This window comes from Chrysoperla carnea, chromosome 2, assembly GCF_905475395.1.
Source record: "Chrysoperla carnea chromosome 2, inChrCarn1.1, whole genome shotgun sequence".
In the NCBI taxonomy this organism is placed as follows: Eukaryota; Metazoa; Arthropoda; class Insecta; order Neuroptera; family Chrysopidae; genus Chrysoperla; species Chrysoperla carnea.
This window is the reverse complement of record NC_058338.1, coordinates 12,672,481-12,689,462: the sequence shown is the minus strand read 5'-3', so window position 1 is coordinate 12,689,462 and position 16,982 is coordinate 12,672,481. Positions and strand designations below refer to the sequence as shown.

The window sequence follows — 16,982 nt, the reverse complement described above, 5'->3', positions numbered from 1 at the left end:
TAAGAGCCAATGTATTTTATATTGATTTTCAATGACTTTTTTCTTGAAAAATTTGCACGGATATCTATGCTGAAATTTTAACCACATATTCTTTGAGTAAAAGTCTGCCTATGAAAAAAATTTTGAGCCTTTAAACCAAACATTGTGTCATGCTCATACATCCTTTTAGGTCGGTTAGATTTTATTGAATGTAACTATACAATTAAATAAAATATCTAAGGATTGTTATCGTAATCGTGGGTATTACAATACAATGTACAATTAGCTAGTTAATTGTTATACGTACATTATACATATTATTATATTAACTAGATAACGTATTATTTCAATGATTTTATTATAAATATTATAAAAGCGTTATCTTTCATTTTCTGGGGCTTTTGAAACAATATTAATTTAATAAATAAAATGATAACTCTCATGATTTTCAGTTCACTTTTAAAACTCAATTAAATAACAATTTGATTTAGTTCAATTAAAAAAAAAATTAAATTTTATTACCGGACCTACAGTGGAGTGAAAAATATATTTTAAAATTATGTTGCGTTAGTTGAACTTGCACAATTTAAAATTTAATAATAACTTGATTTGTGTAAATTTATTGATTTTAAATTTTAATTGGTTTGCTTTGCACACACACAATATGGATACATCACGAAAAGCAAGGAATCCGAATCCAAGAGAGAATGCAAATCCATTATCAGTTCTATTTTTTGCGTAAGTGCGCTTATATTTATAAATGATCAGTTCTTGTGAATTTAAACTTTATAATATTACGAATTGTGTGTGTATACTTTAAATTTTGTTTTTAAGTTTTCGATTTCATTTATAATAAGATAAAATCGTTGAATCGTTTTTGGGATATTTTATGGGAGTAAATATTTAATAATTGAATTTCAATTCGTAGACATTAAAGTTTTATTTAGGAACAGTCATATGACGATAATTGAAAGGTTCTTTCCAAAATTGTATGACTTTTTTTTCGAAATAACATCTATAAACTTTTTTTTATTGTGCTGGCCAAACTTAACTAAATTTGGATAAATATTTCCCCAGTTTTATATAATTAGGTGTTGGAAAAATTATTTTTACAACAATTATGGTAATAACCATGGTATTTGTAGTTCCTATGCTAAAACTTTGGTAAAACCCACTTTTCGATAGAATTTATAACGAATGTTTTTTTCACAGGCTAAGAACAGGGCTTACTATTAAATCCCAAAATTTCAGAAATTTTGACCGTTTAAAACACGAGATATTTAATGCCTAAGCTCCCAATTTTCTCTTTTTTTCCAATCTCGAAAACAAAATAACGTGGTGCTATTTTTTTTTCTAAAAACATTCATTTCAACGCTCTTACTCTTTTTGCAATTCTGTTGAGAGACAGTGAGTTTTACATGCTTTGACCCTCGAAATTTCGAAGTTTGGAGATGATTATCTCGCGATCTAATCGACCAAAAATCCTGGAACTTCGGAATCTCACAGCTAACAATATTCTGAGTCTGTGAGGAAAAATAGGCCAAATCTGCCGACAAGTGATTTCAAGTCCACTCTATTATTATTTATATTGACACGTGTTTCGGGTTTTTTTCCATTTTCAAAATGGTATAAAACTTTAGTCAATTTTCCCATTTGTTGGTGTGGGGAAAATCCTAAATTTTTTTAATTTAATTACGTTATTTTAACGTTTTTATGGTACCTAATGAAGAATACCATACAATTATCAATATGGAACCTTAAAATTAGGTCAATAAACGATTAAATAACCGTGCAATAAATAGGTTATCTGAATTTTCATTACTATATACTGTAAAAATTTTTGTAAATTCGAATATTCTTCGAGAAAGGATAAATACAATCATTGTAATTAAAAATGGCATCTTCCGTATTTATCACACCATTATAATTATCGTGCTATGACATCAGTTAGAATACGCGTTTGACGTGTTTAATTATTACCTGTAATCATTTCCGCGATATTAAAATTAAACAAGTGTACTTGTTATTTAGTCCAATAATATCACAGAAAATTTATGGTTATAGGAAATAAGGATATCGAAAATATTTCTTTTAGAAAATTTGAACAAAAATAAATTTTGAATAAATGTAGAATAAAATTTTTTTATCACGTCTAAAACGAAAAGTACACAAACAAATTGAATAACAGGGAAGTTGGACTCTGATCAAATCAGGACATTACAATTGATCCAGTTGGACGTTTCGTCTCTTTATTGAGACTTCTTCAGTAACTACAAATTATAATGATCAAAATTACAATAAAACCTCTAATATATAATTACTTTGTAGTTTGTAGAAATCTCAATAAAGAGGCGAAACGTCCAACTGGATCAACTGTAATGTTCTGATTTGATATTCCAACTTTTCTATGACTTAATTTGTTTATGTAGAATAAAATCTTTTTGTTTTATACTTTTTTTTGATCCTGGTTTAAACAATAGTTCTGGAAAAATGGAAAGGGGTAAATTTTGATTACGTTATAATGAGATCAGAGATTTTGCCTTGGGTGTATACTATTTTTATTGATCCGTTAGCCGCTAGCACGGTCTATTTCGACCTTGCTTGCTAAAGTGTTTGTATTCTAAAGAGTCTAAAAAAATAAGCTACAAAAGTCGCTCTTCCCAGAGTTTTCTGCAACCGGCTAGAACGTACTTTGGATTAAAGCGCCAAAAAAATTTTTTTTCTGCTCTTTTTGGGCTTTTTTGTTATTTTCTGTAAAAATAACATTTTAAAATAAAACAAATTTTTAACTAATATATGTTCCAAAAATTTCCCAGGTTTCCGTTTCAAGAATTAGGTCAAATTATAAACATTAATTACTTTAATTTCAAATGTATGTTGGCGATCAAATGCAAAAAAATATTTGTTCTTGTTAGGACAGTAAAAAACATAAAATAATTCAATTTTACTTAAATTAAAATTATTTTATAATTATTAGTCAAAATTTTTATTTATTTATTTGATATAATTTTTAAAAATAAACTGTTTTATTGACATGAATAAAATCGTTAGGTTACTATCAAGGTTGTTAACTGTTGTTATATTTACAAAATTGTTCATAAAAATTTACTTGGTCGGTTATAAATAAAATTTTAGATAAATATAATCTTTTCTTGAATAATCAGGTAATTTTGTTTCATTGAATATTTTGTTTTATATAGTATTACCTAGAGGTAGTTTATTAATAAAAAGCTTTTACCAAAAAACCGACTTAAAAAAAAATTCCAAAACGATAATATAATGTAGTTACAATTATTGTTATTTTTGGAGTCAGTGTCAACCAAGGAAACAACTGTGACAGAACAGTTTGCTACATTAACTTGACTGACACCGACTCCAAAAATAACAATAATTGTAACTTAATTATATTATCGTTATTTCTTTTACTTTTTAGTGCTTTTTTTTTGAAGTCGGTTTTTTGTTTTTGTGTGACTCTGAAGTACACTAACTAATTTTTCACTTAAAAAAGAATCATCGAAATCGGTTCGCGTGATATTGAGTTATTCGTCCATTTACGCAACATAACGTAAATTTAATACTTATATGGATTTCCCACAATTGCCATTGTCAGAACTGGACTCAATTGAAATGGAACCATACGGGAAGCACCAGCTTTCAAATAAAAAAAGAATCATCAAAATCGGTATACTCAGCCGAAAGTTCTGAGATAATAAACACAAATAAAACACATTCGAATTGAGAACCTTTTTTGAAGTCGGTTAAAAAGGCAAAGTAGGCATGTGCCTACAGTGCGACGTTACAAATGGACGCGCGCTTGGAAGTTTTTAAACAAACATAAAATTAATCGTGTAAATATGTAAAAATTACAGTCTGTTGATATTGACATTTGTACAGTAATTCAAATTGATGGCAGTGTAATTCGTATAATTTCCTCAGAAATGGGAAATTTTAATAAAAATAAACGGCCTTGAAAAACTCTCAATAGTCAAATAATATGAGATAAGGACACAAAAAGGATGCGGAAGAGAAAGGTCGTAGTAGATGAATCAGTCGAAGAAATTACTTCTTCAATATATCTGATCGGGAAACATTCTAAGTGACAGTACCTAACTAAATTTTCGTAAAGACATATAATTTGTAATCAACGACCCCAAAAACCCCTGCAGTTCAATTTTGTAGTAAATTACTTAATTTTAGAATTTTGGTCATATTTCGATTTTCATGCAGAGGGTGGATGATGTAAATTTGACAAAAAGTTTGTAATGAGCGATCTCCAAAATCCCTGCTATTCAACCCCTACTATTTTTTCGAATTTTTGTCGCATTTTTCTCGATTGACCTACGGTATTACCGTATTAATATTTACTATTATGTATAAATATTTAATTTTATTGTTGACTTTGTGATCACGTAGGAAATATTGGAAACATAAGTGACGCAACATCAACTGCACGGTGCACATTGCACACGCATTTTGAAAAAATTTAATTTAGAGAATTTAGGGTCTTCTGTAGTTAAGTTGGCTTTACATTTTTCCAGTGCTTAGGTCATAGTATAGGTTTCTTTTAGAAAGGACCTTCCAATTACCTTCCCACCACAATCGGATTATTCTGATCAAAAGCTCTCACGACCAAAATCATTTTTAAAGAGTAGTTTTCGAGCTACAGCTGCCATCAAAACTACGAATATATTATAGTTTTAGTATATGACTAGGAAAATGGCTTTTTGTGAAACTGTTTCGAACCGCTCCCAAAATTTTCTTCAGATTTTTCTGATCAAAAACTCTCACGGCCATAAAACTTTTTAACGAATAGTTTTCGACCTAACGGGCGATCAAAGCCTTACATGTAATCATATTTATAGTACCTATATGGCTGAGAAAATGATTTTCTGTGAAACTTTTTCAAACCGTAATTTTATCTGTCTGCTAGTTAACTTTAAAAGTTTAGGTTAACTCCACCTTTTCCTTTTTACTGGATCCCCTGGTGGAGAAAATATTTGAAAAAAGAATAAGTCTTAATAAGTCTTAGGAAACTCTGAAAAAGTCTAAGGACTCTGAATAACTCTGAATTAGACTAGTCCGAAAACGTTGAGAAATTCAAAGTTCCTAAGACTTTTTCAGAATTTCTTATTCTTTCTTCAAATATTTTTTCTACCAGGGTCGTCAACGAATGTAGACGTCGATACAATTTGACAAAAAAATGCGGCTGCAGAGAGTTTTAAAATGTGGCTGCAGAGAGAACTTACAGAAAGTTTTGGCAATAATACTGTAGGTCGGTAGTTACCTACTGTTATCTGCTATATATGTCACAAAAGTAATGAAATGTATGATATATACGGTCAGTAATCGAAATAAGGTAATCAAAGTTTTAATCCATATTGATAACAATTATAAATTCAATTCTTTGATTGCTTAATGATGTATAGATATATTAAGTACCTTATTATCAATATATTAGTTAATCATTATTATTGAATTTTTGTATTAATTCATTTGACGCACAATTTATGTCACAACTGATTTAATATCATAATTTAGCATTTTTTATCGATGGACCCCCCGAAGTTAAAAAAGGTTCATTACTAATGAATAGGTTAATTGTGCGCTAGACTTCTAGCAATAATATATAGCCCGGATTCAGATTTGCATAAAGCACCCCCCTTGGGCAATGGAAAAAATGCCGTCCTAAGTTTCTTCAGCAAGTTCAGATACAATAAGGTTAGGTTAGGTTAGGTTATATTCTCTGTACACGAGAGACCTCTTAGGCCATATTGCCCATTATCTTTTCCGCTGATAATTTCATTTATCAGCTCCGCCATTATTTTCAGAGGCTGAGTCCCACAGACACCTCCTTCATGCATATACCATGCACTACACTAGCCCATCATAATTATTAATTTAATTAATTTTTGTTGTGTTGGAGGGAATCGAACTCGCTACCCTAGGCAAAGCACAAACTCGGAATTGGTTACGCTTTAACAAACTGAGCTACTAGGCTTAAAACGGTCAAAATTAAAAGAAATAAAAAATAAACAAGTTACGATTCTTTACATTTTTTGTTTGTGGTAACCAGTTAGCAGGGTAACAATTTTTGAAAAACGCGAAGCTGAGAAAAACGCATTTAAAGAAAAGAACACCCATGATTTACTGTAGGTACATATACCTATACAAACAATATTCTAAAGGTTTAACGGTATCTATTTGTGGAAAAAAAATCAATTTCAAAAAAATCTGAAAGTGATTAGTTCCCTTATCAGCTAATAATAAACTTTTATATATTAGAGACAGACAATAGAAGATTAAGTTTTATGAGATTATGGAATGGTTTTTCTTAAAGATATTTCTGTTGAAATATTGTAAATTCTAATACATGTATTTAATACAGCTGAATTGATTGAAATATCCATTCTTGTGGTTTGCTTGACTTGCCAAGTTCTTCCTAAACGTCTTTGTAAGCTGTATTATTGGATCATATTTTATATTTTATGGCTTGCCTTTTTTGAATAATTATGTCGAATACTTAGATTTATTCATTATTTTATTTGTATTTTGATACGAAGGTACTACAATGTAAATAATGGCTACTAATTAATTTTATTATTTAATTCACAAATAGATACTTACTTGTATTAGTCCTGGAGCTAATATACCCAAATTCCTTAACTTGAAATTTTATAAATTTTTTATATATATTTTTTAAAGTGTTTTAAAACAAATCGGGTAGCTTATTGTTTATTCAAATTTAACACTTAGTTATTGTGTTATATTAAACCAACTATATTTGTGAGTTTAAAAGCTTTACAAAGCCAGACCGACAACAATATAGGTACCAGAATTGATTACTACCTTCATGCTATCTTCACAAATTGATTATGAAGCTAAGATGATTGAATGACCGAAAAAATGATATGAGTCCAGGGTTAATTTATTTTAATTTGATTTATTTGACATAGTAATCAATTAGTTTAAATTTAACAATTATAAAAAAAAAATTATAATAATAATAATAATTTATTTAAATTGAATGATTTTGTTTAAATAATGATATGATTGTTGTTTTTGAAAGTTATCGTATTATATCGTAAATTATGAATAAGTTATTTAGGGTCTATAAATTAATAATATTAAATCAATAATATTATTAATATCCAAAGGTTTTATTTATACTTTACAATCGAATCACACACAGCCACGACACTTAGAAAATATGATAGTAAGATGATTTTCAAATCAATTTATATAATTATAAACTTATAAAAACAAATGTTTAACTACCCTGATAAATTAAATTTCATATTCCTAGATTACATGTTGCATTTTGGTTCGAATATGTTTGGGCTGATGATTAGAGTATCTCAAAGATAATAATAATTGAGAATGAGAACTCAAAGTTTTTGAAATAAACTTACTATAAAATAAAATAATAAAAAAATTGCTGAATTAATGCTTGTATAGATGTTATACCAAGTTCCAAATTCATTGCGCAATAAATTTATACAATTTATAAGGAAAAACGGTCAATTCCTTTTCACACCCTTCTATACCCCAAAGTTTGGGGTCCAAACATCATTACCTTATGCTAAAATGAATGTAAAACTTGCTGATTCGGTCGGATAACCCATTTTTTAAATTTTGTTTTTACTTTTACCTTATGCTAGAATGAGTGTAACACTTGCTGATTCGGTCCATTATTTTAAATTACAATCCCTAGGTAGTTGGAAGTTGGACACATTACCTGAGAAATAATATATGTATAAGATTTAGAAATCTACTTTGATATCAAACACCAAAGAATTCATTTTTTATAACCAATTTTTTAAATTTTGTTTTTACTTTTCAGTTATGTAATACCATTATTTAAAAAAGGCTACAGCACCGATTTAAGTGAAAAAGATCTAAATGATCCATTACCTGAAGATTATTCAGCTGTGCTAGGCGATCGATTAGAAAAGTAAGTTCAAATTACTAAACAAAAAAGTATTTGATGTTTTTCTTGTTTGCTTTATATAATTTCTTTACAGAAAATGGATGATACAAACGCAAAAGAAACAGCCAAGTTTTTTAAAAGCTGTGGTAGCTGCATTTTGGTCGGATTTATTAAAGACAACGATAATGTTGGCAATCTTAGAATTAATTGTACGTCTATTACCACCATTGTTGCTAGGACAGTTATTATTATATTTTAAGAAAGATTCAACAATGGAACAAAAGACAGCATTAATTTATGCTGGTTGTATGATCGCTGTATCATGTGTATCGGCATTTTTAATCAATCATTATATGATTGTAGCATTACATTGTGGAATGAAAATCCGTGTTGCATGCTGTTCAGTGATTTATCGTAAGGTATGCAAATCATCATGGTTTCGCTTTTATAATTATTTCATGTAAACTGTGAAAATTTTCTGAATTTTCGAAAACCAGAAGAAAATTGAGACCGAAAGGTCGCCATAATTGTGTTGGTTTTCTAAACTCTTATTATTTATTTAAAATAATGCAAGCACTGTATTCAGAACTTTCTATACAGAGAATTTAAACAATTAACTTAGTCTATTGTTTATTTTTACTTGTATTTTAAGTACTTTCGAAAAGTAGAGAGAAAGTTTGGTAGACTCGCCAAAAGGAAGCCACTCATGAAGCTTTAAGTATATTTTAATCATTTAACAAAAAGGCTGCTGTCCCGCGGACTATTAAGTCCGAATAGAAGAATATAAATTTGAGTTAGAGTATAAACTTAAATAACTTCTATACTGAAATTGATACAGTTATTATTATTTTCAGTCTTTAAGATTAAGTAAAACTGCTTTGGGTGAAACAGCAACAGGAAAAGTTGTAAATTTATTATCGAATGACGTGAGTAGATTTGATATTTTGTTGCCGATTTTGAATTATTTATGGACGTCACCGATTTCAGCATTAATTATTTTATATTTTATTTGGACGAAAGCTCAATGGGCTGGAGTTATTGGTATGGGTGTAGTTTTTTTTGTGGTACCTATACAAGGTAAGAGACTTATCATTAAAATAATATTGGAATGCATTTTTATTCATATTTTATGCATTATTATTTGAATGCATTTAGGTTAGAGTGGCTGTCCTGGGGTGGGGCACACTTAGACCATAGGGTCCGTTGTGATACCGAAAAAGGGTAGGCCCATCTCCGGCCACTACTCCATGAACCATTACCAGCTGTTTAAGAACAGCAGGAGAGCTTTGACGTCGACGGACTTTAGGTCGTAGAAGTCGTCAAAGAGAGGCTGGCTCAAGTAAGTCCATCTCCTTATGGCAAGAGCTGGACAGAGACAGAGAAGATAAGACATTGTCTCTTCTTAAGTATAGATTAAGTTCAGCGACCTGGCACTAACTTTCCCAACAATATTTCAGCTTATACTGGAAAATTATCTTCAAGATTTCGTTTACAAACTGCATATAAAACTGATGAACGTGTTCGGCTGATGGAAGAAATCATAAGCGGTGTACAAGTTATAAAAATGTATGCATGGGAGTATCCATTTGCAAAGCTTATTAAATTTGCTAGAAGGTAAGAAAATTTTTCTAGTTGAAACCTTTAAAAAAAACTAATTTTTACTTCCTTCATTTATTTTAGAGAAGAATTAAATATTATTAAAAAAAATGCATATGTGCGTGGTTTATATATGATGTTTGTATTATTTACGACCCGTTGTGCATTATTTAGTGCTATGGTTGCAATGGCATTAATGGATAAGCCAATTACAGCAGATCAGGTCAGTATTTTGGATAAATTAATGGAAATTAAAGCGATCTTTTATATATGTTTTTATTTTCAATTTACTCTTTTCTGTGGAAAATAACAAACGGACCAATATTGATCCAGGCCTGGGAAAATATTGTGTATCTAACAAAAATTTCTTCTTTCAGATTTTCGTATTCCAATCATTCTTTGCCATACTTTCGCATACAATGTCTGGCATGTTTGTGAGAGGTATATCTGAATTAGCTGAAAGTTTAGTGGCGATGAAACGTTTACAAATATACATGATGTATGAAGAATTTCATGAAGATAATTCACCATTATATCCAGGTCTAGAAAACGGTGAAAAACCACCTCTAATTGAAGAGAAACCAATAAAAGATACAAATGTAGCTGTGAAATTAACAAATTTAAGTGCCAAATGGAATCCAGCATCTACAACTGAGCAGTTACATGACATAAATTTAAAAATTGATAAAGGAAAATTAGTAGGGATAATTGGACCCGTGGGAAGTGGAAAAAGTACCTTATTACAAACCTTATTAGGTGAATTAGAAACTACAAGTGGTACAACTGAAATAAATGGAACAATATCGTATGCTAGTCAAGAGCCATGGGTGTTTGCAGCATCAGTAAGACAAAATATTTTATTTGGACAGACCTACGATAAAGCGCTGTATTCTAAAGTTGTAGAAGTGTGTTCTTTAAAACGTGATTTTGAACAATTTCCACATGGTGATATGACTATGGTGGGGGATCGTGGTGCTTCGTTAAGTGGTGGCCAAAAAGCTAGAATTAATTTAGCCCGAGCTGTGTATCGTAAAGCAGATATTTATTTATTGGATGATCCATTATCAGCTGTGGATACTCATGTGGGCAAACATTTGTTTGAAGTGTGTATAAATGATTATTTGGCTTCCAAAACAGTGATTTTGGTTACGCATCAATTACAATATATGAAAGACACTGATCATTTAGTAATTTTAAGAGATGTGAGTATTCAAACAAATTTATTATTGTTAGAGAACTTAAAGTTTGAAGAATTCAGTTTGGAGGACTTAAATTCAGTTTGGAGTGAGCCTCAGTGACTGTCCATATAGGACAGTCAAAATAAAGTGTTATCTAGCAATTTTGTGTGTCAAGCTCGATTTTTATGAAAATTGGTGCTTGAGCTTCTTTTACCCGCTAAAGTAATATGCGTCTGATCTGTGTTTTTTATTTTAAACGGGTGAAAATTCCCCCTTTCACTAGAAATCCAGAAAAATACATATCTAAGCATTTTATTGATGAAAATACTATTGAAATTTATAGAATAAACTAGCAGACCCGACAGACGTTGTCCTGTGGAAACGTAACTCCAATTCATTAATACCTAAACTATGCTTCTCCTTACCGCTAAGCCTATTAAGCCCACCCGATAGCCCATCCCTCAGGCCCTCTAAGGTCATTCCGCTAAACATATCCCGCAGCTAAACCCCATTTCACCCTGCTAAACCCAAATTTAAGTCTTATTTATTGCCTTCTATCCATCCCACTAAACTCCATTCCATTCCGTTAAATCAAAATTTTACTCCTATCCTTCAATCGATTCCTGTACTTTTGAAGGCCATAATTTTTATCTACGAGATAGGGTGGCATCCGTACCCCTGGATCAGAGGCGCATATTGGCATAATATAACTTTTGTTTCTTGGACCATTTCCTACGTCTGACCAAATTTTGCGTTAATCGGTGAAATTCGGTGAAGTGAAATGCCTGAATGGCTGCCCTAATAAAGTAACTTCTAAAATTAGTTTTTATTTTCAGGGTCGTATTGAAGCTCAAGGTACATTTAACGAAGTAATCCATACTGATTTAGATTATGCACAAATGTTAACAGCTGAACCGGAAATAAGTGAAGAAGAATTACAAATAGAAATGGAGAAAGCAAAAGAAGCAGCTCGAAAACTTGTCCGAGTAAGAAGAACGCAAAGATCACACAATCTTATTCAGTTAATGAATTTAAATAAATAAATAAATTAATATTTCAGCAAAAAACAGCGTCAGTGAATAGTGCAAGCTCTGCCGGTGAAAATGAGGATGCTACATTAAAGGCTCAACTAGCTGAACAATCATCCAAAGGCACAGTGAAAGGGAACCTTTTCATGAAATATTTTACATCTGGTGGTAATATTTGTGCAGTAATAGCTGTATTCATATTATTTTTAATGGCTCAAACAATTGCTAGTAGTTGTGACTTTTTCGTGTCTTTCTGGTAAGTTTGTTAATTCAGTTAACAATCATTGTTTTCAGCTGTGATGTCAGTTTTTCGCTAGCTATTTATTATGTGCTTAATTCCGGGACCAGAACTCCACATTCTAGAAACCTAATAGAGCTAGGTTAATTTTGATCACAAATTTGAAAAGCATGACCCAAATTTAGTAGAATAACATGCTTGGTTTATAAAAATTGGATAAAATTTGGATGTGATAGTGGAAAATTAAATTTTTTGGATTCTGATGACGTCATAAAGTTAAAAAATTTGATTTTTTTGATAACACAGGCAAATTTGATCCGATCTTATTGAAATTTTTTTTGAAACCCACTATTTTTGGGTCATTCTTTTCAGCTGTGATGATAGTTTTTCGCTAGCTATCTATTATGTGCTTAATTCCGGGACCAGGACTCCACATTATAGAAACCTAATAGAGTTAAGTTAATTTTGATCACAAATTTGAAAAGTATGACCCAAATTTAGTAGAATTACATTCTTGGTTTATCAAAATTGGATAAAATTTGGATGTGATAGTGAAAAATTAAATTTTTTTGATTCTGATGACGTCATTAAGTTAAAAAATTCGATTTTTTTGATAACACAATCAAATTTGATCCGATCTTATTGGAATTTTCTTGAAACAAGATATCAATAAAAAATGTATAATTCTTATCTGATTCTTTTTTTTTCTTCAAATTCAGGATTAACGATGAAGAACGTAGGAATGGAACTACACCCGAACTTTTGCCTCAACAAACAGAAATCTATATTTTTACTGGCTTAATAGTGGGATTATTTATAATTGCATTAACACGGTCATTTGCATTCTATTTGCTGTGTATACGATGTTCATCAAAATTACATAACAGTATGTTTATTAATATAATTAAGACCAAAATGAGATTTTTTGATATCAATCCAGCTGGTAGGATTTTAAACAGGTAATTAAATGCAACGTATTACACATATCTACAGAGTGCTTTAAATTATTTTTAGCTGAATAAGTTGAATTAGTTTATCCTACAATACTAATCGTAATTAAATTTATGTAAAATTATGTAGAGGTTATGATTTACTAAGTTAAAGAATATTCAACCGTGAACACGTGAGCAGACTTCTCATCATGCGATTAAAAATTACTGAATAGTTGACGCAAGTGCTGACGGGTTAACTAATATCACATAAAAAACTTTAACTCTCTAATTCATTTTTGGGGATAATATCTGTAGAGCTGTGTCTTTCTACAATAAACTACGACTATCATACGAGAGATGTAAAAATAACGAAAAACTATATATATCAATATTTTTTACAGATTTTCGAAGGATATGGGTGCAATTGATGAACTGCTACCAAAAGCTGCATTAGATGCAGGACAAGTAATATTAATCATGATTGGATCAATTTCTTTAACTGCATATGTTAACCCATTCTTTTTAGTACCTGTTGTGATCATTGGAGTACTATTCCAATACATTAAAAAAGTTTATCTAAAAACATCGAAAAATGTTAAACGAATGGAGGGAATAAGTAAGTATTAAAAGTCCGGGGAAATATACACATTGCGAAAATTTAAGACAGTCACTGACCTTTCAGCACTTTCGATCTAAACTACAAGATTGAGTGTCAGTCGAACCTTAGAACAATAAAACAATAAATCTTAAATAGCTTGTTCACATTCTAACTCCATCAAATTAGAGATTTGCTTTCTGGGCTGCAACTGTTTGTCTTAACGAGGGCCTCTATGCAAAGAGTGGCAAGTCTTGAACGCTCTTGCGGAGAGGCTGAGCATTGAAAGTTTTTTCTTTCGGGTAAGAACAGAAAGAACGTTCAGCATTGGCGAAAGGTATAGTGCAAAATAGAGAAGTACGCTCAAATAAGCGTTCAACTTATGCTTTTAGAAAAATTTGCCAAACCACTTTTGTTTATAGTAAAAATTTCAAAAAAATTTTCGTGCATCCGATTAACGGGTTCTTTGCAGAATCCGGGTCTGTAGGTTTCCCTTTTCTCTCCCCCTCCCAGCCTCACATCTTGCCTGAACGAATTAATCGGTCAAAAATATCGTACAGGGATGCGCAAAATCGCATTTTTATTTTCTTACATAAGTGATTGAACTGAAATACTAATAATAAATATTTTTTATAGCTCGTAGTCCCGTTTTCACACACTTGAATGCAACGTTACAAGGTTTAACAACGATTCGTGCGTATAAAGCGCAAGATATATTAAAAGAAGAATTTGATAAACATCAAGATCTAAATACTGGTGCATGGTACATGTTTATAAATGCTAGTTCAGCGTTTGGATTCTCATTGGATCTATTGTGTTTTATTTTTATTGCAACTATTATATTAATATTTGTTTTAATTAAGTCAGACAGTAAGTACAAAAATTCAATTATCACATTTAAAAACTCCTTCAGGATTTAAGGGGTGGCAAAGGAGCAGTTGCCTACCGGGCCCTCGAAGTAGGGTACCATAGGGGGGGGGGCGAAGTGCATTTATAAAGACTAAAAAAGGAGGAAAAGACAAAATTTGTATAAGAGGCAAGACGGGGGCCATAAGTTCATTAAGGAAGACTTACTAAAAATGGAGAAAAAGATAAACCTGTAGGAAAAAGTACCATAAAAATTCATTCACAAATTCATTGACGAAGTCTAAAAAAGGGGGGATAAAGATAAATTTGATGAAAGGGCGCCACAAGAGGGTTAAAAAACAACGGCCTTCTTGATAGATTTTGCCCACTCGGATTTTTTCCCTAAGTCCGCCACTGACTTCTGGTAATTAATTAATTTTGTTGCAACGGCGGTAATCGAACCCGCTCCCCTAGCATACCACGGACGGAATTGGTTACGCCTTAACCACCTGAGCTAATAGGGCGACCAGTAAGATATTAAAACAGATTTGTAAATTATAAAAATACATTTTATTTTTAGACAATGCTGGTAACGTTGGATTGGCCATAACACAATCATTAGCTTTAACTGGTTTAGTACAATGGGGTATGCGTCAAACGGCCGAAGTACAAAATCAATTAATGTCTGCTGAACGTATATTAGAATATACTAACTTAGAACCTGAACCAAATTTCGAAAGTGATAAACCACCACCAAAAAGTTGGCCATCCGAAGGTCGTATCGAATTCATTTCAACATCAATGAAATATGTTGAAGAAGATCCATTTGTACTAAAAAATTTAAATATTGTTATAAATCCATCGGAAAAGATTGGTATTGTGGGTCGTACCGGTGCTGGAAAATCTTCACTAATTGCAGCCCTGTTTCGTTTGGCTATAATCGAAGGGAAAATATTAATTGATGGTGTTGATACAAAGGAAATTGATTTACAAAATTTACGTAAACGTATATCAATTATACCACAGGATCCGGTCTTGTTCTCGGGTACAATGCGTCGTAATTTGGATCCATTTGAAGAGTATTCCGATTCTGTATTATGGAATGCCTTAGCAGATGTGCGTATACTGCAATAATTTTGATACTAATATTTTTTACTATTGAGAAATTGTTTTTTCCAGGTTGAACTCAAGGATATCGAAAGTAGCGGTAACGCTTTAGAATGTAAAGTTATGGATCATGGATCAAATTTCAGTGTTGGTCAAAGACAATTAGTTTGTTTAGCGCGTGCAATTATTCGTAATAATAAAATTTTAATGTTGGACGAAGCTACGGCTAATGTGGATCCACAGTAAGTTAATCATTTTCCACCAATTCATCTCAATTATTAAACTGAACAATCTTTTTCCAATCTATATCAATATTTCTCAATGCCATTTTACCCTTCAACAAACAAAAAACCATTTTTTTTTCAGGACTGATGCGTTAATTCAAAATACGATTCGTGAAAAATTCGCAAATTGTACAGTATTAACAGTTGCACATCGTTTGAATACAATTATGGATTCCGATAAAGTTTTGGTTATGGATGCAGGACAAATGGTAGAATATGATCATCCCCATTTGCTATGTCAAAATAAAAATGGACATTTTTATAAAATGGTTCAAGAAACTGGTCCAGCTATGACTGAACAATTATTAAAAATTGCACAAGATTCATTTAATGGTAAAAAATTAGCGGTTACATATTTGTAAATAATTTAATTATAATTTAATTTATGTATTTTAAGTATACTTGTTCCTCGGCTAGATCTCTGAACCTAAATAAAATGATAATAATCGAAAAAAAAAACAATAAGCCTGTACAGTAAAAAAAATCGAATACTTTTCAAAATAATAAAAGAATTAAACCCAATCTCCCCCCCCCCATATACAAGGTGTTTTATAATTGATTGCAGAACTCTCGACTTTCTAACTAAGCTTGTAAAGACGAACGAAAAACCTTTTTACCAAATTTCGATCTGAGGAATAATTTCGGAGGTAATTAACCAAATCAATTAATAAATTTGTCCAATGACAGAACACTAAAAAATAGAAAGATTTCTTTATCGTGACTGGGTGAAAAGTGAGGTAAGATAGTATGATAATTAATAACTATAAAGACATCTTTATATTTCTAAGTGCTCTGTCATTGGATAAATTTATTAATTGATTAGGTTAATTATCTCGAAAATTACACCTCAGATCAAAATTTGGTAAAGAACGGTAGGAAGTCAAGAGTTTTGCAGTCAATTATATAATACTTTGTATATTTTACAAAGTAAATACTACGTCAAAAACTCTAAAAGAATTCGTTTTGTGAATCAAAGTATATTTTGATAAAAAGCAAAATTACAATTTTTTATAGAAAGAATAATAAAGTTTTTAAAAATTTTAATAAAAAATATTGCACTAAAAAGTTTTTATTGCACTAAAAAGTAGGAAATAATTTTTTTTCGAGTCACTCCTACACGACTATTTATAAAAGTTGGATGTGCTGAATTTAAAATATCAAGAATGAATCAGAGCGCCTCAAGCTTTTACTAATAGTCGTGTATGAGTGACTGATAATGAAAATAATTTTCTACTTCTTAATACAATAAAAGTTTGTACCTAAAAGGTATTT

General features: G+C 30.8%; 1 protein-coding gene across 1 annotated transcript; it reads left to right on the top strand.

Moving 5' to 3' along the window:
• Positions 1–590: 590 nt before the first annotated feature.
• LOC123292141 (ATP-binding cassette sub-family C member 4-like) lies at positions 591–16,129 on the top strand. The gene is made up of 15 exons (XM_044872697.1): positions 591–717; positions 7,820–7,930; positions 8,001–8,325; positions 8,761–8,983; positions 9,364–9,520; positions 9,587–9,725; positions 9,880–10,704; positions 11,517–11,666; positions 11,741–11,964; positions 12,666–12,905; positions 13,280–13,494; positions 14,110–14,343; positions 14,900–15,435; positions 15,499–15,668; positions 15,793–16,129. Exons 1-15 carry the CDS (start codon positions 644–646, stop codon positions 16,070–16,072), a joined length of 3,903 nt encoding a protein of 1,300 aa, XP_044728632.1. The 5' UTR covers positions 591–643; the 3' UTR covers positions 16,073–16,129.
• Positions 16,130–16,982: the final 853 nt, after the last annotated feature.

Excerpts from the sequence above, each read along its gene's own strand:
- LOC123292141 (XM_044872697.1), top strand. The coding sequence starts at position 644 with ATGGATACATCACGAAAAGCAAGGAATCCGAATCCAAGAGAGAATGCA. Across the intron at positions 9,726-9,879 it reads AGCCAATTACAGCAGATCAG|ATTTTCGTATTCCAATCATT; the intron begins GTCAGTATTTTG and ends TTCTTCTTTCAG. Across the intron at positions 15,436-15,498 it reads TATGGAATGCCTTAGCAGAT|GTTGAACTCAAGGATATCGA; the intron begins GTGCGTATACTG and ends TGTTTTTTCCAG.